Source organism: Echinops telfairi, unplaced genomic scaffold (genome assembly GCF_000313985.2).
Source record: "Echinops telfairi isolate 266 unplaced genomic scaffold, ASM31398v2 ScPeMD7_60;HRSCAF=208, whole genome shotgun sequence".
NCBI lineage: Eukaryota > Metazoa > Chordata > Mammalia > Afrosoricida > Tenrecidae > Echinops > Echinops telfairi.
In genome coordinates, this window is record NW_022103958.1 from 4547460 (window position 1) to 4572978 (window position 25519).

Consider the following 25519-nt stretch of genomic DNA (forward strand, 5'->3'; position numbering starts at 1 on the left):
CTGCAAGGCCAGAGGTTTGAGCCCACCAACCGCTCTGGGGTTAAGAAAGACAGGCTTTCTCCTCCCGTAAAGTTACAGTGTCGGTTCTCCCTGACCTATAGGGTCCTCCAAGGTTGCTGCGAGCAGGAACGGACGGTGGTGGTGTTGGCTTTGAGATTCCCACCGATCAGCCAGTTGCTGTCGGGTTGGTTGTGGCTCACTGTGCTGAGCAGACCGAGCCCAAGGGGTTTTGAAGCTGTGACTTTCAGGAAAAAGATCACCGGGCCTTTCTTCTCAGAAAGAGGGGGGCAGGTTGAACTGTCAAGCTTTGGGCTTGTGGCTGAACACCAACCGTTTGTGCCGGCCAGGGTCTTGGGAGGCAAAGCCTTGAGCTGCTTCCCCGGGAGCCTCTGGTCCTGGGCAGGAAGCCTCGCAGGAAAAAGACGCACAGGCTCAGGTGCTGGGAAGCCAACTGTCTTTATGAGGCACCCTGTGGGGCTCCGGGGCTCAGGTGCCCGTGTGCAGCGCCACCACTTCCGCCGCCCAGGCACTAAAGCCCGCGTCCTTGGGGAGGAGCACCAGGCTGTGGGTGGGGCCCGGCTCCCCCAGCGCCACACAGCCCTTGCCCGGGCTCTCAGAAACGGTGACTTCCATGAGGTCTCGGGCCGGGGAGGCTGCCTGCTGGGGGTCCGGGTCCAGCAGCTCAGGCCCGGCCTGCAGCAGCACCACAGTGGCTTCGGCGGGGGCAGCGGGTACGGCAGGCTGGTGGCTGAGCTGATGCCGCTTGAGGCTCTGCGGGAGGGTGTAGCCCATGCCACAGGTGGGGCAGCGGTAGGGCTTGTCTGCCAGGTGGGACTTGAGGTGGCGCCGCAGCTTGGTGGCCAGGGGGTAGGTCCGGCCACACTGGGGGCACACGAAGGGCCTCTCGCCTGAGTGGAGGCGCTCGTGCGCCCGCAGCGTGTGGGGGTCTCGGAGGGCCTTCCCGCACACGGGGCACAGGTGGGCCTCACCGGTGTGCGAGATGAGGTGGCGCCGCAGCTCGGGCAGCTGGGGGAAGGCTTCGGCACAGTGCGGGCAGCAGTACGGGCGCTCCCCTGTGTGCAGACGCAGGTGCCCACGCAGGTTGCCCCGCTGGCGGAATGCCCGGCCGCAGTGTGGGCACAAGAAGGGCTTCTCCCCAGTGTGCAGCCGCATGTGGTTCCGCAGGGAGCCGGGGCTGGCCAGGCGCCGCCCACACACTGGGCACGGGCACGGCGCAGGGGCTGAGGACAGCTGGTGGGTCTTGCGGTGCAGCCGCAGGGAGGGCCGGCGGGCAAAGGCCTTGCCACACTGGTCACAGGCAAAGGGCCGGGCACCCGAGTGTACCACCTGGTGCTCCCTGAGGTCGCGCCGGGTGCCGTAGGCCTTGTCGCACTGGGCGCAGGGGAAGGGCCGCAGCCCGCGGTGGCCCAACGTGTGGGCTTTGAAGCTCTCCTCGGAGCTGTAGCTCTTGCCACACTCTGTGCACAGGAAGGGCTTGTGGCCCGTGTGCACGAAGGCGTGCTTCTTCAGGTGGCACCGCTGCAGGAATGCCTTACCACACTCCCCACACGGGTACCGGCGCCCCTGCTTTGCAGGGCTGCCTGCCAGCCCAGCCAGGGGTGCCCGCAGGGGCACTGTGTGCTGGGGCTCTTTGGCTTGGTGATTTGGGGGCATGGAGGTCTTGGCTCTAGGGGCTCGCTGCTTGCTGGGGCTAGCGCATTTCTGGGCCACATGAACCTGGACATCCCTGGGAGAAGAGGGGGAGCTGCTGTCACTTCTCCCAGGGTCCTGCTGGATGGGCGGGCTGCTCGGAGGTTCGGGTGATGTCTGGCTTGGGGGCAGGTCCTCCTGGTCCACACTCTCGGCATGAAGCAGTAAGCCAGCTAGCTGGCTGCTCCTGGCAAGGTGGCCCTGGGCTTGGGGAGTACTTTCCGAGCTCACAGAGCACTCTGCCTGGAGGCCAGGGTGCCCTTTGTGGCTGAGACCTGCAAGGCAAGGGTGGTGCTGGGGTTAGGACTTGGTAGTAGGTGCTGACGGTGGTGTCAGCAGGGAGTCTTCTCCAGCAGGGGGACATGGGTCTTCTCCAGCCCAGCCCTGACCTGGACAGCAGCAACGACACCAGGGTCTTCCTGGACGCAGGACCCACACACCATATCCAGCACTCTCCAGCCTCAGGGGCCTCTGGGGCAGCAGGCCTGGAAACCCGGGTGCCTGGCCATGATGAGCATCATCCCTAGTATAAGGCCATCTCAGAGGGCCCATCCTGCTGCCCCTGGAGGTACCCACTTAAGGATGTGAGTCAGGAACGACCCCCGCTCCCCCGTGAAACAAGGGCACCCCAGAGAAGAAGCCTAAGAGGCCGGCATCTCTGCGTGCAGCTCAATGTCCTTGTCAGATGACCTTGTTCTTCCAGAAGCTCTTACAAATGACTCCCCAAAGACCCAGCGGATGATAGCTAGCCCACACCCTGCCTGACAAGCCTAGCCTTGTTGAGCCTACCAAGCCTGAACATGCATGTCTTCATTGCTACCCTCATCGAGAGACCCACGGGAAACCAGCCTTCAAAAATCTCAACGCTGCCCTTTCCCCTTAGAAAAGCTGAGCCTCAGCAGTGCTCGCTCACATTCGGCTACAAACCCGGGACCTTCGCTTAGCAGGAGTTGTTTGGGTGTCCACTTGTTGGCACAGCATTTCACACCTACCTGTGGAGGGATCTGCTGCACCTTCCCCTGCGTGGGGTCTCTCCTGTTGCACCACTTCTGTTACTGGCGTAGTCCTGGCTTGTCCTTCCTCTGGGCTGGGCGAGGTGGGGGGTGAGGGCTCAGAGGGAGGCCCGCGGGGCAGCAGCAACAGCAGCTCAAGGCCCGGCCGCACCAGCCGGCACACCTGCAGGTGGAGCTTGGCGCTGATCCGAACAGGGGCTACATTGCCCTCACTCTCCCGCCTGCCTCGCTGCACCAAACTGCAAAGCAGAGCAAGAGCTAGAGCAAGTACCCGTCTGTCCAGGGCTTCCCTGAGAACCCCAGCACCCAGGCAGCCCGAGCCCTGAGGGACCCCACGCCTTTGGAAAACTTGAACCAAAAGCTTCAGGTCCTATTGCCACAAGCACCATGTAACCCCCCTAACAGAGTTGACTCTGACTCACAGGGACCCTGGAAGGCAGAGCCGAACTGCCTCATGGGGTATCCTAGGCTGCAAATCTTTACGGGAGCAGACAACCACATCATTCTCCCAGGGAATGGATAGTGGGATCGAACTGCCGACCTTCTGGTTCGCAGCTGACCGTTTTAATCACTGTGCCACCAAGAGTCCTCAAGTCACAAAGAGCAGCAGCTTCAAAGGCACAACCTTCACTACGTCTGCTCCTGTCGCTTACCTGGTCCAACCTGAACTCCGCTCGCAGGCGCAGATGTCTCGCCAGGGGTCTCGGGACAGGTCCTGAAACAAACCAATAGAAGTCCTCCTCACATGTGTTTGAGGGGGGCTCGCATGGCCTCTGGGCTCTCTAATGGAGAGTCTGCGTTAGTAAACACTGAGCCTTCACCTCCCTTTCACGGTGCGGAGAACAGGAAGTGGAACTCAATCTAGCCTGTCAGTGAGTACGTAAGTAGAAAGTTAAGAGGCAGGAACAGGCAAACCAACCTTTGCCACACTTGTGAACCAATGAGACCTTTCGTGGCATTCTCTCACCTGTTATCAAGTGCTGTCACAAGGGACTCATAGTGACCTCATGTGACGGAGAACTGCCCTATAGGGCTTTCTAGGCTGTAATCTTTATGGGAGCAGATCACCAGGTGGGGTAGTGGTTACCTGCTGGGCTGCAAACCCCAAGGCAGCAGTTCAAAGCCAGCAGCTGCTCAGTGGGAGAAAGACAAAGCTGTCTACTTCTCTACCCAGTCTTGCAGGACTGGGTAGAGTCCTAAGAGTTGAAATCCATTAGGCAGCAGAGTCAAGACCTCACTGTGTCAACAGGGCTCCTTTATCTTTGTCTCCCTAATAATTCAGAGGCTGACATTAATTCCTTTATTTTATAAATTCCTTAACCGGGCAACCAAATAACACGGTGACAAGCCTGGTAATTAATTGACCCATGCCTTTGTAATGCCTCAACCCTGTGGATTTTGTCATTGCTAATACATTGCTAACCCAGAGTTGTTACTAACAGTTTTCCCGCTCAGTTCCTAACGAGGGTGTGAGGCTGCCCTGCAGAGAACACAAACATGTTGTGTTGGAAACACCCTGCCTGGCTGAAGAGTTATCAGAGAATGTCTGAAAGTCCTCGAGGTTCCAATCACGGCGAGGAAACGTCCCATCTCTCAATACCTCCTCAGGCTGGTTTTCCTCGCGCTGCTCCGACACCGACTTTTCTTCCAGCGGTCCCCAATGCTGTCCCGGCTGCAAGGGCTCCCCAACACACCAGATCCCCAAACGCTGCTCGTGGACGAGGGAAGGGCCAAGGGCCAAGCCCCGGGGGAGGTTCCTTAGAGCTGGGCTGGCTGGCGCTGGCTCCCACGGGAGGCTCCATGCGGACTCGGGGAGCGGAGGCGGCACAGGGACTGCAGACACAAGGGGAGACTGAGCGAGCAGCGGAGGGCCTGGGTGCGGGGCGAGGTGCTGGAGGCAGCTGCCAGTCCAGCAAGGCCTCAGAGATCGGAGGGATTTGTAAGGTTCTGGCGATCAAAAAACGAACCCCCCTGCTGTGGAGTCGATTCCGACTCAGACGACCCTACAGGACCCCGTAGAACTCCGAGGGGGTGCCGAGGCTGTAAATCTTTATGAGAGCAAACAGCCTCCGCTGTGTCCTGCAGGGTTCATATCACTGACCTGTAGATGGACAGGTCGCGGCTTAACCCCACCAGGGCTCCCCGGGAGGAATCTAGGGGAGTTTAGAGGGTCTAACAAGTCGGGAGGTGGGCTCTGAGGGCACAGGAGGGACAAGGACGGGGAGCGAGAGGCAACCAAATGGCGTTAGTTCCATTCAGGACGGCGCCGTGGGCCGCTGACTTCGTAGGGCACTTGCCGGGCTCCGATCTCCTTCCAGTCGAGAGAAACTCCTCCGCCTCTTCCATCACGGGCCAGCCACCCACACGCCGCCGGAAGTGAGCGCCGTCTTCTCCGCTCCTCTCGGAAACCGTCCTTGGCAGCCAACCTTTCTCCGAGCAAAAGGATCCGAAGAGTCAGACCTCCTTGGGACACAGGACCGGGAGTGTGGGAGCACTTATGAAGCAAAATCTGTGCGAGGACAATGCGAGGGTAAGAAACCGGAGAGAGGCCGTTAATTCGAGTAGCAGGGAGGTGGAACTATTATTTTCAGCCACCTGTTGGGCGAGAGGACTCGGACAGTTATGCTGTAGCCCCCGAGGCGGGCACAGTCCGGAAGTGGGCGGGGCTCTGGCTTGGCCCGGACGACGGGCCGGAAGTGGAGTAGAGGAATGGCGGAAGTGGTGGGGGAGTGTGGCCTGGAGGGACAGGGAGGGGGCGGTTCCCGGTCTACGGCGGAGCCGGATGTTTGCCGAGCTTTGACAGGCGTGGCAGAGGGAGCAGTGCCCGGGCGCGGTGAGCGGCTGGGCGTGGGGCGGGGGGGTCTCTTCGGGCGTGGGTAGGGGTGGGGAAAGGAAAGAAGCTGGCCGGGGGTTCGAAGGGATAGGGTTCGATGGGGGAGGACCCCAGTATATTTGAGAAGGGGGTTCGAAGGTGGGTTGTGGCCTGCGGGCCGGGCTTCCGCTGCTCCTCTCCGGCTGCCTTGCTCCGGCTCTCCCCTGGCCCCAGCGTCGTCTGGAAGCAAGCCCGTGGGAGGGGGAGTCTTTCCCGTTCAGAGCCGACAAACATTTTGAAGAAGAGATTGGAGGAGGGTTTCACCCTGCCAATGATTAGGCCACGTTTCCATCTCAATTACTTCATCTGTGAAATGGGGTAGTGACACCCGATCTGGGATTGGTTGACGGTGAATACCTGTGCAAACGTGATTGTAGTTGTACTGGGGGATTTGGGGGGTTGCAGTCCGGAGCCGCTGCCGCCCGCCCTCTGGAGGACAATTCCACGGCCCCGGCAATTCCATGTCAAGTTGCTGCCTCTGGTCTGAACCCAGAGGCTTTCATTGGCCTCAGATCTTCTAGCTGAACTTTGAGATCGGCCTCAGTGCTTCAATTAGAGAATTGTTTACCTGCAGACCACCGCCGACTCCTGTGGGTTAAATTTGCAGGCTCTTGCTTGGCTGTATGATCAAAAGTACTTTACTGATATCCCCCCAGCCCCGATCCCCACGTCCCTCAAACCTCAAAGTGAGCTCATTTAGTACTGGCCAGACCGTGTGGTTGTGAAGTTAAAAGAGCTATTTGTGCATTTCCTGGTGCCTTGTAGAACCTCAGCCAATGTTGGGCCTTTTTCGCGGTGCCTTGGTGGCCTAGTGGGTATGTGTTGGGCTGCTAACTGAAAGGTGGGCAGGTGGAAACACCAGCCGCTCCCTCCTCAGGAGAAAGACCTTGCTTTCTTATCTCGTCAAGAGTTACAGTCTTGGAAACCCACAGGGGCAGTTTTACTCGGTCCAGTGGGGTCGCTGTGAGTTGGCATCAACTCGATGACAGTGAGTTTGGGTTTGGGTTTGGTTTGCCACTTAGGCACTGAATAGATTGAGGCAGACAAGCAGCAAGTATTAATGAGCATTAACTGCGAGCCAGGCATTATTCTGAAGAGGCCCTGGACCCTCAAAGTAGCTGTGAATCCCAGAAAATTGTTGCATGCAAGATTCCATTGTATGTTGATTTCCTTATGGGAAGAGTTCACTCGTTTCATCAGAGAGGCTCGGGGCTTTCTCCACTTTAGAACTTCTGTCTAAAGCGGTTCTTAAGAGATTTTTGTCAGACTTTGATGGTTGTCAGGGGAAGCGAGGGCAGGAGAAGTAACAGGCGAGAAGGTAGACAGGTGTTGACATGAGTGAAGAGGAAGACAATATCCAACAAGAGGAAGATGGGGGGGTCGGTTAAAAAAAAAGGGGAAACGGAGCAAGCCATTGGGAGGGCTAAGTTGTTGATTGTAAACATGATGATCTGATCTGTATGGAAACCCTCACCTAATGCACAATAAAAAGTTTATGAAAACATCTCTTTTTTTGTAAAGGTAGATAGTTTGGGAAAAATTCTGATCAGAATGCGGAGTGTTTTTTCACAGATTGGAGTAGAGCTTGTGGGTAGCCGGCTCTTAGACACCCCTTTCACCACTTAGGTTGGGCTAGTTTTCATCACAGCTCAGAGATGTCAACAGCTGTGGGTCGGAGGGCAGCAAGAGAGGCCAGTCTGGCTGGGAAGGACAGCTGGGATTAACATTGCTGCAAAGGGAACTTCTGGGGGTGGGGGCATCAGAAGGCACAGTGGAAGAGGGGTTTCTGGGCAAGAGGTGGAGATTGAATTCAACCCCCACCCCCCACCCCCCCAGCACATTTCTCTGGTCTCAGCTGCTCCTTCTAATCCTGTTGTCCACTTCAGCCAGGAGCATTTTAGAATAGTGGGGAATTGTGTTTCAGGGGAGGTGCCCTCGCTTTTGTAGAGGAGGAAATTGGGGCCCAGGTACAAGAAGGGCTTAGGCAAGACTCTTCAGTCAGTTCTCCAGCTCCACCGTGTGAAGCACCAGCTCTGCCCAAAGTCTCCTCAAGGAGACTGAAGGAGACTGAAGGAGCCTGGGGCGGGGGGCCATCCAGACGGGCAGAACAGCTGGACAGGGCAACGGCCTCAGCTCTGGAGGTGGGGGTGGCTCTGAGCTGGGTCTGGCCCCTCGGGGAGCCGCCCTCACAGCCTGCTGGTTGGCTGACTAGGAGGGTAGATATGTATGTGGATAGATCAGGGACCGATTCCTAAAGGCTGAGGACTGCTGGCATTGGAGGGTTGGAGGAAAGTGGGGGTTGTGCTTTAGGGGTGAGGGGCACAGGAGAACAAACGTGGAGAGAGAGCGAGATCTCCCCAATAGGCCCGGGCCATTTCTCTGTGTGCAGGCACAAGACTTCTCCGGGCAGTTGGTGAGCAGGGGCAGCGGAGGACAGAAGAGTTTTCCCTTAGCTTCGGCTCAGACGCTGCAAACAGCTTTCCCAGTGACTTGAGGTGGTTGCCCCAGTAACAGAGTGACTGTTGCTAGGCACAGAGAGCCAGTTTGCCACCTAGACTCCTCAGCTGTGACGCATGTAAGAGGGTGTCTCAGTGCCGCAGAGCCCTAAGGAGTTGAGGGTCTGGATGTCCTATGACAGTCTCTCTTCCTCTTCTCCCCACCCCCTCCCAGGCTCTTGTCTGCATTCCCCATCTGCCGGCTGACTCTCTGACCATATATGTCCCTCTGTGGACTCCGAAGTACGCAGGCAGGCTCCAAGCTGTTTTGTATCTGAGGCTGGCCAAGTGTGCTGAGTTGAAAGGTCCCCCTTCACCCTTCTGGTGGTGGGAGAGGGCTTCGCGTCCCATTGAGCTGAGAGCACAGGGTGCTGGCCCTGAGCTGCAAGCGGCCACCTCCTGAGGGGCAGCGCTTCTCCGTCCTGCCTGCTGGGCTGCAGTTTCCTCCTCTCTTCCCCTCCGCCCCCTGTTCCCAGTCGAGCCCCTCCAACCCTGAGGGCAGCCCACAGACCTTTCCCCCGTTGAAGCTAGGATCAGGGGTGGACTTGGGAGCCCCTGGGCCTGCAGATTGTCTGCTCTGTGACTAGCAGGCCGACTCTGTCCCCTGTGCTGGGGTAAGCCCCTGGGGCTTCTCAGCTGTGACCCTTTTTCCCTGGAACCTTCTCTACCCCAGCTCAGAAGCAGGGGATGGAGGACCAGAGCCTGAAGCCCAGGGTCTGGAACACCCCTTTGCTCCTTGGATTCTTGCAAGATTTCTGCGTCTGCATCTGCATCGTCGTCGTCGTCTTCTTCTTTCTCTCTCTCTCTGTCTCTGTCTCTGTCTCGGCAGGGTCCTCGGAAGCTTCTGGCGTTCCGGACCCCTAAGGAGAGGAATGGGGCCCTGTACTCTTGGCATCCAGGGCTGCCTGGCTAAGCCAGCTGGGTAGTGGGCAGCGCAGGGCCTGGCACGGCTCGCGTGGCCAGCTGGAGGCGCTGAGCCATGCCACTCTCTGCCCCAGCTGCCTTCTCTGGCACCAGGCCTGAACTGTGGAGCCAGGAGAAGCCAGGGCAGCGCAGAGCGGTTGGCAGGGATGAGGAACACTGAGGAACTGGGACGGAGGGTCAGGGGACAGGAAGCTGGGGCCGGGGGTTTGGATGGAGGAGGCTTGCTGTGGCAATGATGGGGGCTGGAAGGAAGTTGTCAGTGACCTTCCCTCTTCCCCCTGCCAGTTCTCTCCTCTGGTTCTGTGGGGGAGCAGGCTGGCCATGGACCCGCTGTCGGAGCTGCAGGACGACATAACCGTGGACGACCCCAGCCAGGCTCTGAACCAGCTGAAGCTGGCCTCCATTGATGAGAAGAACTGGCCCTCCGATGAAATGCCAGACTTCCCCAAGTCAGGTAGTGCCTGCAGAGAGAGAGAGAGAGAGAGAGAGAGTGAGTGTGTGTCTCAGAGTGCAGGGTGTGTGTGTGTGTGTGTGTGTGTGTGTGTGTGTGTGTCTCGGAGTGCAGGGTGTGTGTGAGAGCCTGCATCTGTGGGGGTGCCGTGCCAGCTCCCTGGTGTGACTGGTCCATGGGACATGTTTCCTCAGATGATTCCAAATGCAGCTCCCCGGAACCTGCCACACACCTGAAGTGGGATGACCCCTACTACGACATTGCCCGGCACCAGATTGTGGAGGTGGCAGGTGAGTTCAGCCAGCGGCCCCCCCGCTTCCTGGCCCTGGGGACCCACAGGGGCCCCAGTGCTCAAATCACTGATTGCTGAATCCCATCCTGACCTGTATGGGAGAGGCAGGGGACCCCCGGCTTGGCTTGATGTCATCTCTCTGCTGCTTGACGACCAAGGGAATGACTTTGGACCAGAAATGTGACCCCTGGGTGCGGGTGTCTTCTTCCTGGGCTCACCGAGAGGATGGTGTGCAAGTGTGAGGGCCTGGCCTGGCCGCTCACCACTCTACTGCCCTCTGACCTGCTGTCAACCTTGCCGCCCCAGCAGTTCCCGGGAGGGCAGAGGCCTGTCCCACGTGGGGAACCCACCTCGGAGGATGTCTCCTAGAGGTGAGGAGGCTCACGAGAGGTGTTAGGCTCCCTGAAGATGGGCGAGCTGGCTGGGAAGGGGGTGCTGCCTCGGTGAGCCCCACCCTCCTGTTCCTGAGACAAGCCCCAGAGGAAAGTGGAAGCAGGGAGGGTCGCAGTGAGCAGCACCTGCTCTCAAGGCCCCCTCGTTCGAGGAGGAACTCGAAGTGGTCCTCTCCTTCATCTTTCCCCCAGGAGCGCTGCTGTGTGGCGGGTGAGGTCGTGCTGCCAACGTCTAGGTTGGTGGTTCAAAGCCACCAGCCTCTCTGAGGGAGCAAGGTGGGGCTGTCTGTTTCCGTGAAGACGGACAGATGCAAACCCTCCTGGGGCTGACAGGAGGCCAGATGAACTGGGTGGCAGTGGGTTTGGCCTCGGTTTTGTCTTTTCCTTGGTAGTGATCTGTCTTTGCTGGTGAGCTCAGGCTGCTGTTGGCAGCACTGTTCTGAGGCAGCGGGTGGGCCAGGGGCCCTCTGTACAGTGCCGTGAGGGTCCTGGAAGAAGCCAGAAGGAAGTGCCTTCTCTCCCAGACTTTGGCCTCAGGGAGGGGCAGGGCAGTTGGAGGCTTGCCAGAGAATCAGAGGCCTTTCCACAGTGCCTGTGGTCCCAGGGCCTGCCCGTGATCCTGGGGCCTGCCCTGGTCTGGCCTGCCCTAGTCTGGCCTGGGCCTGGCCTGGTCTAGGCCTGTCTTGGTCTGGGCCTGCCCTGCCCTGGTCTGGCCTGGGCCTGACCTGGCCTGGGTCTGCCCTGCCCTGGTCTGGGCCTGGTCTGCCCTGCCCTGGTCTGGGCCTGTCCTGCCTTGGTCTGCCCTGCCCTGGTCTGGGCCTGGCCTGGTCTGCCCTGCCCTGGTCTGGGCCTGGCCTGGCCTGGTGGTCTGCCCTGGCCTGGTCTGGCCCAGGGCTCTGAGCTTTGGCCCCTCTCACTCTTCCTGAGAGTTCTGTCCTGGCAGTATGTCCATAGACCAAGGGTCAGGGAAGGGCCAGAACTTTCCAGCCTCAGTGCTCCAGAGGTGGACCTGGTGGGGTGTGGGATGTCTGATTTGAAGGCGTCCCACCTTGCCATCATCCTGGCCCATGAGGTCACATCCGGAGGCAGAGCAGTGAGGCTGGTTCCTCCTCCTTGGGTGCCCCTCTGCCTCAGCCAGCCTAGCTGCGAATTGTCTCTGTTTTCCCAGGGTGTGAGGCGCCTGAGGGGGCCCAGCCAGGTAGGTGTGTCCTTCAGGCTCGCTGTGATTGGCTTCCAACCAGGGTGGGGGTGGGGCTTGTTGATCAGGAGGGGCTGCTTGGTGGAGGCCAGGTGGGCCAGCTTACTTGCCACAAGGAGCTGGTGGCACCTGGGAGAAATGTTTATAACAGGGTGGAGGCTCTGTGGGGACAGGCCCTGAGTCCAAAGGGAACTTGGCTCCTGGGGACAGAGGGCCATGTGCCCACCCCACCTCATGCTGTGCCCAGCTGTGTGCAGTGGCCCGGCCTGGCACTGGCCTCTCCAGCCCAAACGCAGAAGGCTGGCATGGTGCCCCGCTGATTGTCCTGCTTGATGAGACCATGGTGACACCCTCGAGCCTGCTTCCTGGCATGGTGCCCTCACTCCTTCAGAGCCTGCTTCCCTGGCTGGCATTGGCTGGCATGTTCCCTGGTTAAGCTTTGCAGTGGCCCGCCAGTCAATGTTTGCCAGTTGGGTCTTCTGAATGAAAAAGGGGTGGGGCACTATTTGTAGCATTTGTCAGTCTCCCATGGCCGACTGCAAGCTCCCAGGAGTGTCATGTCAACCAGCTTGCAGACTGCCTGACAATTGGCTCCTGCAAGCCTGCCTTGTGGGGGTGGAGTGGGGTGGGGGTGGGGACATCCCTGGCATGTTCAGCAGGTTGTGGGCGTGGCCGGGCAGCGTTTCCCAAGTGGTGGCAGCTGGAGAGGCTGGAACGTGGCTGATTAGCCCCCACCCCCCACCCCCGCCACTGGCCACCCCAGGAGAGTTCTGACTGGTATCTGGGGAATGCAGCCAGTACTCTCCCCCACTGCTCTGGAGGATTGTGGGGAAGGGTGTCCCATGCTGCATTCACCCTGCCTGGCTACCGAGGGGTTGGGACCCTCTGTTTTAGCAGGGGCGGGAGGCCGGGGCCCTAGAATTGCCCGTGTGCTTCTGTTTCACCTGTCTGGGAATCTAGTCATCCAATCTCCCCACCCCCACCCCCATGGTCCCTCCTGCCACCCCTGTCCTGGTTCATCCAACATGCATTTACGTGGGGACTTCAGAAAGTTTGTGGAAAAGTCCCACGATCTTTCATTCCATTTCCCCAGCTGTTGGTGCCCCTTTGGAACCGGCACTGGGCAGTTCATGAGGCAGGTCACGCAGTCGCTTCTTTAAGGAGCTTTCTGTCCAGTAAGACAGGCCTAAAGCCATTCACCAGCCCCTCAGGGAAGGCTCTGGGGGATTGTCAGAAGCAGTTGTGTCCATTCGGAGGCTCTGCTTGCAAACCCAAAGTTGACCATTGACAAGGGCGGAGGGGTGGGGGCAGCGAGAGGGAGCTGTGGTGGGTAGCTAGACTAGTCCGGGTAGACTAGAGAAACAAATGCATAGACACTCATGTATAAGGGAGAGTTTTATATAAAGGGAAATTATACATGAAGAAAGTATCCCAACCCAGTCCAGTCCAAGCCTATAATTCCGACATTAGCCCATTTGTCCAATACCGATCTATAACGTCTTCTTCAGACTCACGAAGTACATGCAGCGATGCCGCATGCAGGGCAATCACAGCCAGTGGGTGGAAAGTCTTTGGACCCAGTGGCGCTGTAAGCATCTCAGCGCTGCCAGGGGTCTTCACGTGGCCTCTCCAGCTACGGGCTCTAGCCTGGTTCCAGGTGTCTTGTCAGTACAGTGTCCTCCAGGGGAATGAGCAGAGAGAAGTGTCTCCTAACTCCAAGCAGGAAAAATCCAGGAATTCCCAGAATTCTCAGGAGAAGGCCATGCCCACACAGAGGTCTCATTGACTATCTCCGAATTGACAAGCTAGACTCCACCCCTACACTCAAATTGACACCAGATTTTGTAACTACCATAGTGGTGTAGCAGCTAAGCATTGGGCTGTGATCTGCAGGGTCAGCAGTTCAAAACCACCAGTAACTTCAAGGGAGAAACATCGCCTCGGAAACCCCCAGGGGGTTGCTCTGAGTCTGCACTGCCAGGGGCAGTGAGAGGTCAGCTAGTGGCTACACATTGGGCCGCAGTCCGAAAGATCAGCCGTTTGAAACCAGCAGCCCCCATAGAGGGAGTAAACAGGGCTTTCAACGTCCCTAAAGAGTTACAGTCTGGGAAACTCATGGGCAAGTTCTACCCTGCCCTGTAGGGCCACTATGAATCGGTACTGACTGGATGTCAGTGAGGGTGTTTTGTAGGCAGCTGGAAAAAGGTCCCTGGTGGTGCCATGGATTCAACCGAGGGCTGCCACCTGTGAGATCAGTGGTTGGGGCCCACCAGCGGCTCTCCTGGAGAGAGAGAAGGCTTCTGCTCCTGTCAAGGAGAGCCTGGGAAACCCTGCAGGGCACTTCTGCTCCAACCTTTAGGGTCCAGATGAGTCAGAATCGACTCGGTGGTACAGGTTTGCTTTGGGGGAGGGCCTGCCAAGCCCTGGTGCATACTGTTAACCGAAAGGTCAGTGGTTCAAATCCACCAGCTGCTCCACAGGAGAAAGAGGACCACCTCGAACCCCCAGGGGGCAGTTCTCTGACCGACAGCACCACTCGGAGCCAGAACTGTCTCTACTGCAAGGGGCTGTTGGATCTTTTTTCCTGGCCAGCTGGGAGAGGGAGCCCTGGGCCCCCGGCCCCTTGCCCCTTCATCTTTACATGGCCGGGCTGGCTGCGTGGGAACTAGGCCCATGGCAGTGGGGGTGTGTGCTTGGGTTTTCTAAGCCCTCAAATCTGCCCACAAGGCGGCCTGTGAAATGAGGCCTCACTGTTGAGGGGCAGGGATGGGAAGGGTCCTCTGAGGCCCTCCTCTTCCCCCCACCCCCTCCTACTTTTCCCTCCAGCCTGGCCTTGCCTCTGCCACCGTGACCTCTTTGTCCCCATCAGAGTTGGTGGAAGGGGAATCAGAGCAGGCATGTGGCCCCAGAAACACCCTCCCTCCATACCCCGCCCTCCAGCGTGCCAGATCCATTCTCCGGTGTGAAAGACCACATGGCACCAGATCCCCAAAATAGACCTGCTGGGGAATTGCTGCACCTTTGCAGATGGCTTGGGGGGCTCTCTACCCCAGACCTCAACCTGAGTGAGATCATGAGGAAGGATCTGGGGCACAGGACCGGGCCCACCCTGCCATGCTCGTGGTGACCTAGGCCAGTGCCTGTGCTGGGCATGGGAGTCATAGGTGGCTGGCATGCATGTGGTCCCTGTCTTCCGGCAGCTCACAAGCCAGTAGAGGAGACCGGCGCATCAGCACCCCCTCGCATCTAATTATATACGATGGTCAGGACAGGTGTGGGTCCCCATGTGTGCTGGGACCCACGGGAAGGGACAGCTGCCCTGTCTGAGGGGAGGAGAGGGTGCAGGTTTCTGGGTTGAGTCTTAAGTATTTATAGAAGTTCGCATGTAAACATCTAAAATAAAGATGGGTCCGGTATGAGGAAGTGGGAAGTGCAGAAGCTGAAACCCGGCCGGTGTGAGCAGGGGCTTTCGGCACGGAATTGACGGCCTTGGGAGCCGAGAAGAGCGGATCTGGGGGTGCGCTTAGGACCAGAGTAGGATTTAGGACAGTAGAGGTGGGAGACCAAAATCGAACAAAAGCCAGCCAGTGGCTGTGGCCTGTGGAGTGTCCCCGAGCTGCGCCTGAGTTTGGAGTGGTTGGTTTTTGGAAGGTTGGTCACCAGGCGCCTTTCCTCCAAGGGCCCACCCTCCATTGTATTATCAGACACCTCTGTTCACCGTCCGCACCACCCAGGGGTTCCCGGGTTGATAATTCTCCAGACTGAGGGTCCGAGTGGTTTCAGAGGGGAGGGTAGGGCCTCTTGTGGGCGTGGTGGCCTGGGTCTTAGACCATGACCCGGCAAGCCCTTGGGGGGCCCTAGTTAGGACCAGGCACTGTTTGGGGTCTCAGTGGAGGGCTTCAAGGACAGAGACCTGGTAGTCACATTGTTGGGAGGGAGACGTTAAACTGTCCAAGCCCAGCCTGCAGGGCCTGAGGTCACCCTGCCCACATTCCAGAAGCCTCTTTCAGCCCCTCCTCTGAGCCTTGCCCCAGTCCTAGAGACAAAGGTCAGGGCCTTGGCAAGCTCTGTGGAAAAACCTGGACTCCTGGGTTAAGTCTCCGACCAAGGAGGAGCATCCAGGCCAAAGCTTGGGTTTTGTTTGTTTTCCATGTTTTATTTTTATTGAAAGTGGACGCAGTGAAGCCCATGCCCACTCAGCAGTTTCTAGATGTGTCCGTGATATCAGGCACACACTGCACTCCCTTTCCACATCCTCCTGGTTTCTCTTCTCAAACTCCCCGCCCCCTGTCCTTCTGTTTCAGAGTAACTGTAGTCTGCTTGGTCTGATAGAGAGCTTTTTTGTTGTTTCTTTAAGGAATATGTCATTTTCACTTTCTGAGTTAATCTGTTACTTAGGTTAGAGGAGACTCTGATGATAGTTTTGACCAGTGTTTGAAGAATAACTCAGGGCTGTAGTCTCAGGAAGTCCTCCAGCCGTAGGAGGTCCTGGAAGTCTGGATTCTCTCAGAAGTTAGGGCTCTTGTCTCCCACTCTGTTCCTCTTTCTATCAGGACCTCTGTGTCCAGAGGGATAGCCGGGCACCATCTAGTTCCTCCGGTCTCCAGCAGTGGCTCATGGAGGCAGCCCTGCCGTCTGCTTCCTTCTCTGATTCTTGGGTCTCTCTCTCTCTGCTCCAGACAACGAAAGCCCAGCAGTTTATCTTTGATGGCTGCTCATAAGCTTTTGAGGCCCAGGCACTGCTCACCAGCTCTAAGACCTGTGTAATGCCAGTTGACTAGCATAAGACAGACCCAGGGTTGTGGTTTATCGAATGGGAGGGAGACTCAGTGTGGAGTGGGCAGTCCGTCCTCAAAGGTGGTGAGATCAGCTCCGCTCTCGTTTCCTGGGCTATGGAAGTAGTCCTTTTGTTTGCCTGCCAAGCAGAGGCGATGAGGAGCGGGTGCCTCTGCCTCTGGAGGTAATTCATGCGAAGGCTCCTGGGACATGGGAAGGGAGGGAGGCCTTGTCCTCACGGGTCCATGCCGACCCTGGGAGAGCTGATCGCTCTGGGAGTGTGGCATTTCCCCAGAACCCCTGCTGTGTTACATGGCAGAACCAGCCACCCAGCCACTTTGACTTGTTTGGACAAACATCCTGAGTGGTCCCACCCCTGTAAGCATTTCCCCGAATCCCAGACTCCCCCGAGCTCCAGGTTTGTAAGAATATCCTGAACAAGGAAGGTTGACCAGCAAGTCTGTTCAATAATTCTAGCAATCAAAGTAAAAACGACCGGTCAGACTGGAAATGGCACATATTTTGGTACAACTATATTCATCTCTTTCTCTCTCGCCCCCTCCCTCCCTCTCACACGGGCACGTGCGCGCGCACACAGCAGCCTGGTGAGTGATGAGGTGATTTTCCCTGCGGCCTCCGGCTTCCCTTGGTGGCAGCTCCCTGTGCCGCTGTCAGGCATACACGCGGGCCGGGCGGGGTGCTCGTGGAATAGCCGGGCTGATTCTGATGGCCGTTTGACAAGATTCAAGTGCTTTGGTGGGCGACACTCTTTTCAAAATCACATCTGTATTTAATTTCTCCCTCGGTGTCCTGAGGTTCCCCAACCTGTTCCTCCTCCTCCTGTGGCACCGTGAGGGCAGGAGGCTGCCCAGAGGCCTGCCGTCTTGGGCCCCTCTAGCCCTGGTGCTAGATGCCACCCCACACCAACCCCCAGGCCCTCTCTTACCTCTCTCTCTCGTCTGTCTCTGTACTAGGCGATGACAAGTATGGGCGGAAGATCATTGTGTTCAGTGCCTGCCGAATGCCCCCCAGCCACCAGCTGGACCACAGCAAGCTTCTGGGGTGAGTAGTGGTGGGAGTGATCGGATCCCAGAGACCTCCACCCTTCTCAACACTGGGTTTGTGGGTAATCCCGGGTCTAGGTCTGAGACCTAGACCCTCACTGCCATCCAGTCGATGGCAACTCATAGCGAGCCTTTTGGACAGGACAGAACTACCCCTGAGCTTCTGAGATTATATCTGTTTACAGGAGTAGAAAGCTCCATCTTTCTCCCATGGGACGGCTGGTGGTTTTGAACTGCTGACCTTGCAGTTAGCAGCCCAATGCGCAACCACTCTGCCACCAGGCTCCTTAGCTTTTGAAAGGTGTAATAACAAACAGTCATCGCTAGCTGAGAGATTTGCGGTTCAGAGTCATCCAGCCGCTGCTCATCTGAGATCCGTGAGCCCTGTGGGGAAGCATTCCCTCTGTCACATGGCCAGTGTGGGTTGGCCCGTGTGACTGGACGGCACCCGAGGCTACTGCCACCTGCCTCACAGGTGTGAGAGACTGTACCTGAACATGCTTTGACAAACAGCCCGCCCACTGCCATCAAGCTGACGCCGACTTCCAGCGACCCTCTGCGTAGGGTTGCCAGAGCCGGGAGTGAATCTTGACCGGAGCAGGCAGCCTCATCTCGCTCCTGGTGGGTTCAAATCACTGGCCTTGTGGTGAGCAGTGCGCTTATCCCTCAGTGCCCAGGACTCCTTTGGGAAAGTAAGCAGAGCAAACTCACGGCCAGTAAGGCCATGTGACATGGAGCAGCCCCGTAGGACAGGACTGCCCCTTTGGGTGTGGGGACAGACCGCTTCAGCTCTCTCTCAAGGAGCCATTGGGGGGTTCAAACTGCTGACCTTCAGGTCACGCATTCAACCTCTAGTCCACTACGCCACCAGGACTCGGCCAGGTATATGAGTGCTGGGTTCTGCGGTGCATCTGGTATGGTTGCTGTTGTTCATCTCTTATGCGAGTAGTCGTCGTGTTCTGTGGTCAGATAAATATGGTACCGATGATTTCGGCACTTATCTGGACTCTGTCAGCCCGTAGATGTCCTACCTCTGGTGGGTCTGGAGAGCTGCTGAACCAAACCCAACGTTGGTTTAATGCTGAAGTGTGTATGGCGACTCCTGTCGGCCTCCGTTAGTTACTGTTGTTACAGAGCAGCACTGGGCCAGGCTCTGAGGACAGAGTGCCGTCCCTGTCCGGAGCTTGGGCCAGCCCTCAGTGTGTGATGAATTCCTCACAGGCAGGGCCACAACCTCATAGTGCTTAACGTTACCCCAGCACATGTATTTCTTGCGCTGTGCAAAAGACACCCCCCCCCAATTTAAACTTTTCCTGCCCTGACACCCCCAGGTCTTGGGATCCTGCATGGCTCTCTGTGTGTGTGTGCGCGCGCGCGTGCGCTCGCGCGTGCCAACGTACCAGCCACTGGCATCTCAGCTTGTCATGGGCTGGGGGGGCGGGGGGGCTCCGGAAGCTGAGTCGCCCCAGTCTTGGCCTGGGGCTTCTTGCCCTTGGTTTTCTGAACTGCCCACAGTGCTGTCACACAGCACTTGTTCTGTAGCTGTGCCCTGGGGCCAGCTAGGTCACGCCTCTCCCTGGTTACCGCCGGTGACATCACAGGTGATAGACTCCGAGCCAGATAGCATTCCCAGAAGGAGGAAGCCAGACACAAGGGGTGGGAAAGCACCTGGTTTTCTGGGAGACAGCTTGCTGAGAGAGGCTGCACCCCTCTTCGTTCTCCACCCCTTCCTGGGCTCACCCCCTTTTCTCCTCCCCATCACACCCCTGGCTTCAGGCAGCTGGCTTTCCCCAGCACCCCTAGGGCTGAGGCTTGGCATCTGCTGGCCAATAAACTGCAGCTCTGCCCTGTGCTTTGGGGCAAGCCCCTGAAGAGCCCTAAGAAAATAAGAACTTGCTCCTTCACCAGCCATGGGCACTAGGCGAGGACAGCCCCTGAGAATCCGTGGGGAGCGCCCAGGCTGAACCCTCGAGTCCACCCGGAGACAATGTGGAAGAAAGGCCTGGCTGCCCTCTGGGAAACCCCTACAGGCACAGCCCTGCTTCGAGGCTCACGAGGTCACCACGGGGCAGAATTGGCTCAGCGGCAGCCGGTTTGGGTTGGTTTGTGATGTACAGGAAATGCTGCTATATTCCTTTTTTTTTTAAGTATTTAAAATTTTGAAATTTTAGAGACACAAGGTAGCTCTAAAGAAAAGCATCCTTGTGTGCTTAGCAACCCTAGTGGCCAGAGGAGGGGTGCCCAGGCTGGTCACCCACGGGGGACCATCCCTGGGGCTGTCTTCCACAGGAGGGAAGGGTGGCTGAGTCCCAACTGCCGGCCTTTCCTGAAGTAGCCGAGTGCACCACCAGGGCTCCTAGAGGAGCACGGTGACGTCACCTGTCCTCCCCTTTCTCTCCGGCACATGCTCAGCTCTGCGGAGCCTCCGAACGGCGTCCGGCCTCCTCTTCTGAGAATGATCTACCCTTCTGAAACCTCCTTTAGCAGACACCTCACTGGCATAGAATTCATGCAGACACAGCTTGTCACCCACCCCCTCCTGTTCGCTCAGTCACTTTGCCCGAGAGGTGGCCGCCATCCCTCCAGTCACCCCCCCAGATGGACTGGGTCTCTGGAGAAAGCCCCAAGTTCAGTGCTCCCAGGATTGAGCTGACCAGCCCCAGGGGTCGCTTGTATTGTGTGCGCCGAGGGAAAAGGGATACGTTCCTAGGCTTTGTTACAGGGTCGATGTTCAGTACATTTGTAGCTCCAGAGAGACATCACTTTATTGGCCTCTGAAGGCCATAGACCCGGCAGCGGGTGCTGAGGGCCGGTTCTCACGACAGTGGTTGCTGCATGTACAATGGGAAGCACAGTGTTGCGTGTACGGGGTGGGGGGGCCACAGTGCTAACTGCAGAAGGTGCATTGCGGCCAGGCAATGGTGCTAACCCAGCACTGGCCCCTGCCCAGGCCTCAGCTTAAGTCTGGTTGTAGCTGGGCACCCGGTCCAATGCTCCTGTGTTTTCCTGGGTGAGGCCCCCCCCCCCCCCCCCCCCCCCCCCCCCCCCCCCCCCCCCCCGCCCCCAAGGTCCTTGGCATTCCTGCCTGTCCCAGGCTGGGTGGGGCTCTGCAGAGTCTCTGAGCTGCCTGGCAACCACTCCCCGGAAACTGGCTTCACACTGGACTCCCCTCCCTTTCTGAAATTCGGTGTATTCTATCCATACTTCTCCCCTCCGGCTGGGGGCCTTGGGGTACGGTGTGATGTGTGGTACTGTGGGTACCCCGTTGTGAGATGGGAGGGGTAAGGCAGCCCCATGACTGAGCAGCAAAGCAGAGCCCCCACCCACAGTGCGGTGATTACTTCGGGTTGCCAAGGCTCACCTCCAGAGCCCTCCACACACCGTGTGGCCTCTGAGCCGCGTGGGTTCTCACTTGTCCAGTGCGGGAGCATCCCTCTCATGGTCGGAGGAGGGTTGGGTGCGTGAAGCATCAACACTGACGCCTCAGGGCCGCCCTCTGCGGGGAAACGCCCTTCCCATTTTCCCTGCAACCTTTGTTGGGAGAGAGCTGTCCCTGGCGGAGGCTCGCGTGTTGGGTCAAGTGCAGCGGCAGTGAAAGTGGAAGGCCCGCCACGAGATGGATGGGCACGGGGGAGGGGGGGCGCGGGGGGATGGGACGGGAACATGGTGGGGATGGTGCAGGACCGGGCAGTGTTTGGGTCTGTTGTGCATATGGGTCGGAACCGCCTTGGTGGCACATAACGGCAACAGCAGGGGAGAGGCCCCGGCTTAGAGTCCTGGTCCCTTGACTCCTAGTCTCAAAAAGCAAAGTTGTTCTTAGGCCGGCCTGGCCACCACTCGGGGCCTCTTCACAGCCTACACAGTGAGAACTCTGCGGCCGCCGGGGTGGCTGTGCTCTGGGAGGGTGTCTGCCTTCCCTCCCCAGGCCCCGGCTGAGCGGACTTCCCTCTGAGCAGGTACCTGAAGCACACCCTGGACCAGTACGTGGAGAGTGACTACACGCTGCTCTACCTGCACCACGGCCTGACCAGCGACAACAAGCCCTCCCTCAGCTGGCTCCGGGACGCCTACCGCGAGTTTGACCGCAAGTGGGTCAGGGCACGGGGCTGGGCGCCATGGGGGGGTGGGGAGTGGCAGGAACGTGGCTCGGGCAGCTTCTGGGCTGCCCTCCACGCAGCAGGAACTTTGCCCATGTGATGTCCCCACTTGGGTAAACCCTGAGTCTGAAGTCGGAGTAACGTGAGCTTAAGCCCCAAGTTCCTCTGCTTACACCCTCTGCGACCTGATCTCCCCGAGTCTCTGTCCCTTCCTCTGGAAGGTGGGCCCTGCCCCAGCGTCCACACTGCTCCGCAGGTACAAGAAGAACATCAAGGCCCTGTACATCGTGCACCCCACCATGTTCATCAAGACCCTGCTCATCCTCTTCAAGCCCCTAATCAGGTGAGCGGCCGGCCCAGGGCTCGCCATCCGAGAGGCCGCAGAGGGCACCCGACCCTGACCCCTGCTCCTCCATCGACAGCTTCAAGTTTGGCCGGAAGATCTTCTACGTGAATTACCTGAGCGAGCTCAGCGAGCATGTGAAGCTGGAGCAGCTGGGGATCCCTCGTCAAGTGCTGAAGTGAGCCGGGGTGGGGTGGGGGTGGGGGGAGTGGGCGAGTGCCCAGCCAGCCCGCCAGCTGGCCCAGGGGACAGGGGCCACTAGAGGAAGTGAGCGTGGTCCTTACGGGAACGGCTCTCGGGGTCAGAGTGCCGCTGAAGACAGTTTCCTGACGTATGGATTGTCCCGAGGGTGCGTGGAGGGGTCCGGCCATGGTGACTTCAGAGTCCAGGGAACCCTGACCCCCAGTCTGCTTCCCTAGGTATGATGACTTCCTTAAATCCACCCAGAAGAGCCCGGCAACAGCCCCCAAGCCCATGCCGCCACGGCCTCCTCTGCCCAACCAGCAGTTCGGGGTCTCATTGCAGCAGTGAGTATGGGCGAGGTGGGCAGCCTGGGCCCGGGGGCGCTGCATCCCCTCACCGCCCCGCCCTGCTCCCGCAGCCTCCAGGAGAAGAGCCCGGAGCAGGAACCCATTCCACTCGTGCTGCGTGAGACCATCGCCTACTTACAGGCCCACGGTGAGTGGCTGCCTCCCCCACCCAGCCAGGTCCCCCGGGGCAGCACCGGACACCCTGACTGAGCCCTGCCCTGCCCTTCCCAGCTCTGGACACCGAGGGGATTTTCCGGAGGTCGGCTAGCACCCAGGTTGTGCGGGAAGTGCAGCAGAAGTACAACATGGGTGAGTGTGCCTGAGCGGCCGGGTCAGCCGTGGGGGTGCTCTGTGCCCCAGCCCTGAAAACGGGGCTCCCAGATGCCACCCCTGCTGGGTCTCTGGGCAGTTGGCATCAAACAGGTCCAGTTCCTGCCTGGGTGCCCAGGCCTGTCCCCTCATCACGTAGGTTGCCAGCCCCTGGTTCGATGGGAAGGCTGACAAGTGTACCTGGGGACCTAGCTGCCCAGTGACCTGAACCTGCAGCCGTCACAGAGGCGGGGGCACGGGGCATGTGTGGTGGCTGAAGAGGAACTCAGGCGGTGGGTCTGCGTGGTCCTGGGTGGGTTGCTGGTGTCCCAGTAGGAGAGCCCCTCCCCACTGGCAGTGCCCTCTCCCCTCCCCTACAGGGCTCCCCGTGGACTTCGACCAGTACAATGAGCTGCACCTGCCGGCTGTCATCCTCAAGACCTTTCTCCGGGAGCTTCCGGAGCCCCTGCTCACCTTTGACCTCTACCCCCACGTGGTGGGCTTCCTCAGTGAGTGCCCCTTTTCCCCTTCCTCTGGCCAGGGCTGGCCATCCATTCACACACACTCACCCTCCCTGCAGGCTGTGGACCTTAGCATCTGCAGGAAAGGCTGGTGTGTCTCCAAGCCAGGCTCGAGAGGGTCCCCGCCTGGCCACCCACACAGCCCTGTGACCCGGGCCCCTGTTCCCTCACAGACATTGACGAGAGCCAGCGAGTGGAGGTGACGCTGCAGGCCCTCCGGACGCTGCCTGAGGAGAACTACCAGGTGCTGCGCTTCCTGACTGCGTTCCTGGTGCAGGTGAGGCCTCCGCCGAGGGGCTGCTGCCCCGCAGCTCCCTGGGGTCCGAGTGGCCCAAAGGGTCCTGGGCCACCTGCCGCAACCCCCCTCCCTTCTCTACACAGATTTCTGCCAACTGTGAGCAGAACAAGATGACCAACACCAACCTGGCTGTGGTCTTTGGGCCTAACCTACTGTGGGCCAAGGACGCAGCCATCACCCTCAAGGCCATTAATCCCATTAACACCTTCACCAAATTCCTGCTGGATCACCAGGGAGAGCTGTTCCCCAGCCCCGACGTCAAGGGGCTGTGAGCCCCGCCTCCGCCCACCTGCCCCCGGCTATGACACCCCCGTTTGGACTCTTCCTCCTGGCATCAGCCTTAATAGGAGCAGGGGGTCCTGGCCAGAAAGGGGCTGGGAGCCCGCTGATGTGGGGCTCCTCCCTGCGCCGTCCAGCCCCATCATGGCCCTGGAGGCCACTCGTTGTGGACCACAGACATTTTCCTCTTCCGCCTTATTCCTGTCACTGCCTTGGAGGAGCGGTCCCGAACCGGGCCGAGAACCAGCCCCAGCAGCCCCTTTGCCGCTCTGTCCTGCCGATGGTGGGTGACCAGTCCCTGCCTTCCAGATAGCTCTGGCCTGCAAGGCACCTGGCTCTGGCTCCTCACTCTGCCCAAGTCCACAAGTCCCCCATCCAGAGTCTGGGGAGCAAGCACCCTACTCATGACCCCTCGCCTTGCAGGTTCAGCCCTGGAGGTCCGCAGTGCCAGGGAGGGCCTGGCCTGGAGTCAGATCCCACTTCCTGCCTGCTTCCACCTGTGCTCAGCCAACTTTCTTCAAGGGGTAGTGCCCCAGGGGTTCCCAAAACCCCCCTGGTTCTGCCAGGACTGGCAGCATGTGCGAAAAGGCCACCCTGGCTTCCATTACACACACACACACAGACACACTCTCTTTCTCTCTCCATTACACACACACACACTCTCTCTCTCTCCATTACACACACACACACTCTCTCTCCATTACACACACATACACACTCTCTCTCTCCATTACACACACACACTCTCTCCATTACACACACACACACACACACACACACTCTCTCCATTACACACACACACTCTCTCTCCATTACACACACACACACACTCTCTCCATTACACACACACACACACTCTCTCTCTCCATTACACACACACACACACTCTCTCTCTCTCTCCATTACACACACACACACTCTCTCTCTCTGTCTCTCTCCCTCCACGGGATGCTTCTGGCCGTCAGTGACAAGCTCCCTTCGCACTTGGATGGGTCCTCACCTGTAAGCTGTGGTCACGTCTATGGAGTCAGACTTGCCCTTGCTCTGAACAGAGGTGACTTAGTGCCTGGGGGACTGGGGTAGTTCTTCATGGGGGCCCTGGACCCTACTATTGGTCATAAACCCTGGACTCCCATCATGATTAATCTCCTGCATTCCAGCGGTGATCCTCAGTAATATATTCCTCTCTGGCCCACTCTGAGGACACTGTCCCTGATATCTGCACAGTTGCCCTGCCCCCAATCCTGCCCAGAGCCTGTCCCATGGGAGGCTGTCTTGAGCAGCCTGGCCCTATCTGCCAGCCAGGGGGGTCTGGGCGCTGGCTGGGTGCCTCCTGAGGCCTGGGAAGTGCTATTGGCCTCTGGAGCCAGCCCTGCCCCTGGACTCTGCTTCCCACCTCCTTTGTGCAGTGAGCTTCGCTCCTGGCCCCTTGTTGGGGAGCCTCACGGGCTTCTGGTCTCCTGCGCTTGCCACACAGGCCCGAGGCAGAGTGTCTGCACTACTCCATGACTTCCTCGCACCAATCATGTATTTCACCGTTTACAGTTTTTGTATTTCAATAAAAATGGGAGATGGCAAGCTGCCTACTGGCTTGACTGAAGTGGGGTGTGGAGACTTGGGGCCCGATGGGGCTTGTGTGGCTGAGCAGAGAGCTGAGGACCGTCCCCCAGCCCCTCCCCCCACCCAGTTCTTGGTCATTCATGAGCCTGTGAGCTCAGCTCTCCGACATCTCCCAGGCTTTCTGGTAGAACGGTCACCTGTTTTGCACTTGGAGCAGTCCGACTGGCTGCCCCTGCACTGTCCTGTGAGCAGTGTCCTCTGCCCCCAGAAGGTTCCAGATGCTTATCTCCCTCACGCAGGCAAGGAAGAACAGCAGTGGTTGCTGGAGGAGCATCAGGATTAGAATCCTTGTCGTGTCCCTGCCAGCCTTACACTGGAACCATCCGGACTGTCTG

At 58.7% G+C, this 25519-nt stretch overlaps 2 protein-coding genes across 2 annotated transcripts; one reads left to right on the forward strand and one right to left on the reverse strand.

Annotated features, from left to right (window-relative positions):
• Window positions 1-440: 440 nt before the first annotated feature.
• Window positions 441-5105, reverse strand: ZNF408 (zinc finger protein 408). Its single transcript, XM_045290943.1, has 5 exons — window positions 5021-5105; window positions 4324-4556; window positions 3377-3438; window positions 2703-2962; window positions 441-1985 (listed from the first exon to the last, which is right to left on the reverse strand). Exons 1-5 carry the CDS (start codon window positions 5067-5069, stop codon window positions 487-489), a joined length of 2103 nt encoding a protein of 700 aa, XP_045146878.1. The 5' UTR covers window positions 5070-5105; the 3' UTR covers window positions 441-486.
• A 363-nt stretch (window positions 5106-5468) lies between these two features.
• Window positions 5469-24236, forward strand: ARHGAP1 (Rho GTPase activating protein 1). The gene is made up of 13 exons (XM_004708341.3): window positions 5469-5556; window positions 9300-9468; window positions 9660-9755; window positions 17098-17185; window positions 21144-21275; window positions 21541-21627; window positions 21707-21805; window positions 22047-22154; window positions 22229-22305; window positions 22389-22466; window positions 22847-22975; window positions 23161-23264; window positions 23369-24236. The coding sequence occupies exons 2-13, from the start codon at window positions 9336-9338 to the stop codon at window positions 23555-23557; spliced, it is 1320 nt and encodes a 439-aa protein (XP_004708398.1). The 5' UTR covers window positions 5469-5556; window positions 9300-9335; the 3' UTR covers window positions 23558-24236.
• Window positions 24237-25519: the final 1283 nt, after the last annotated feature.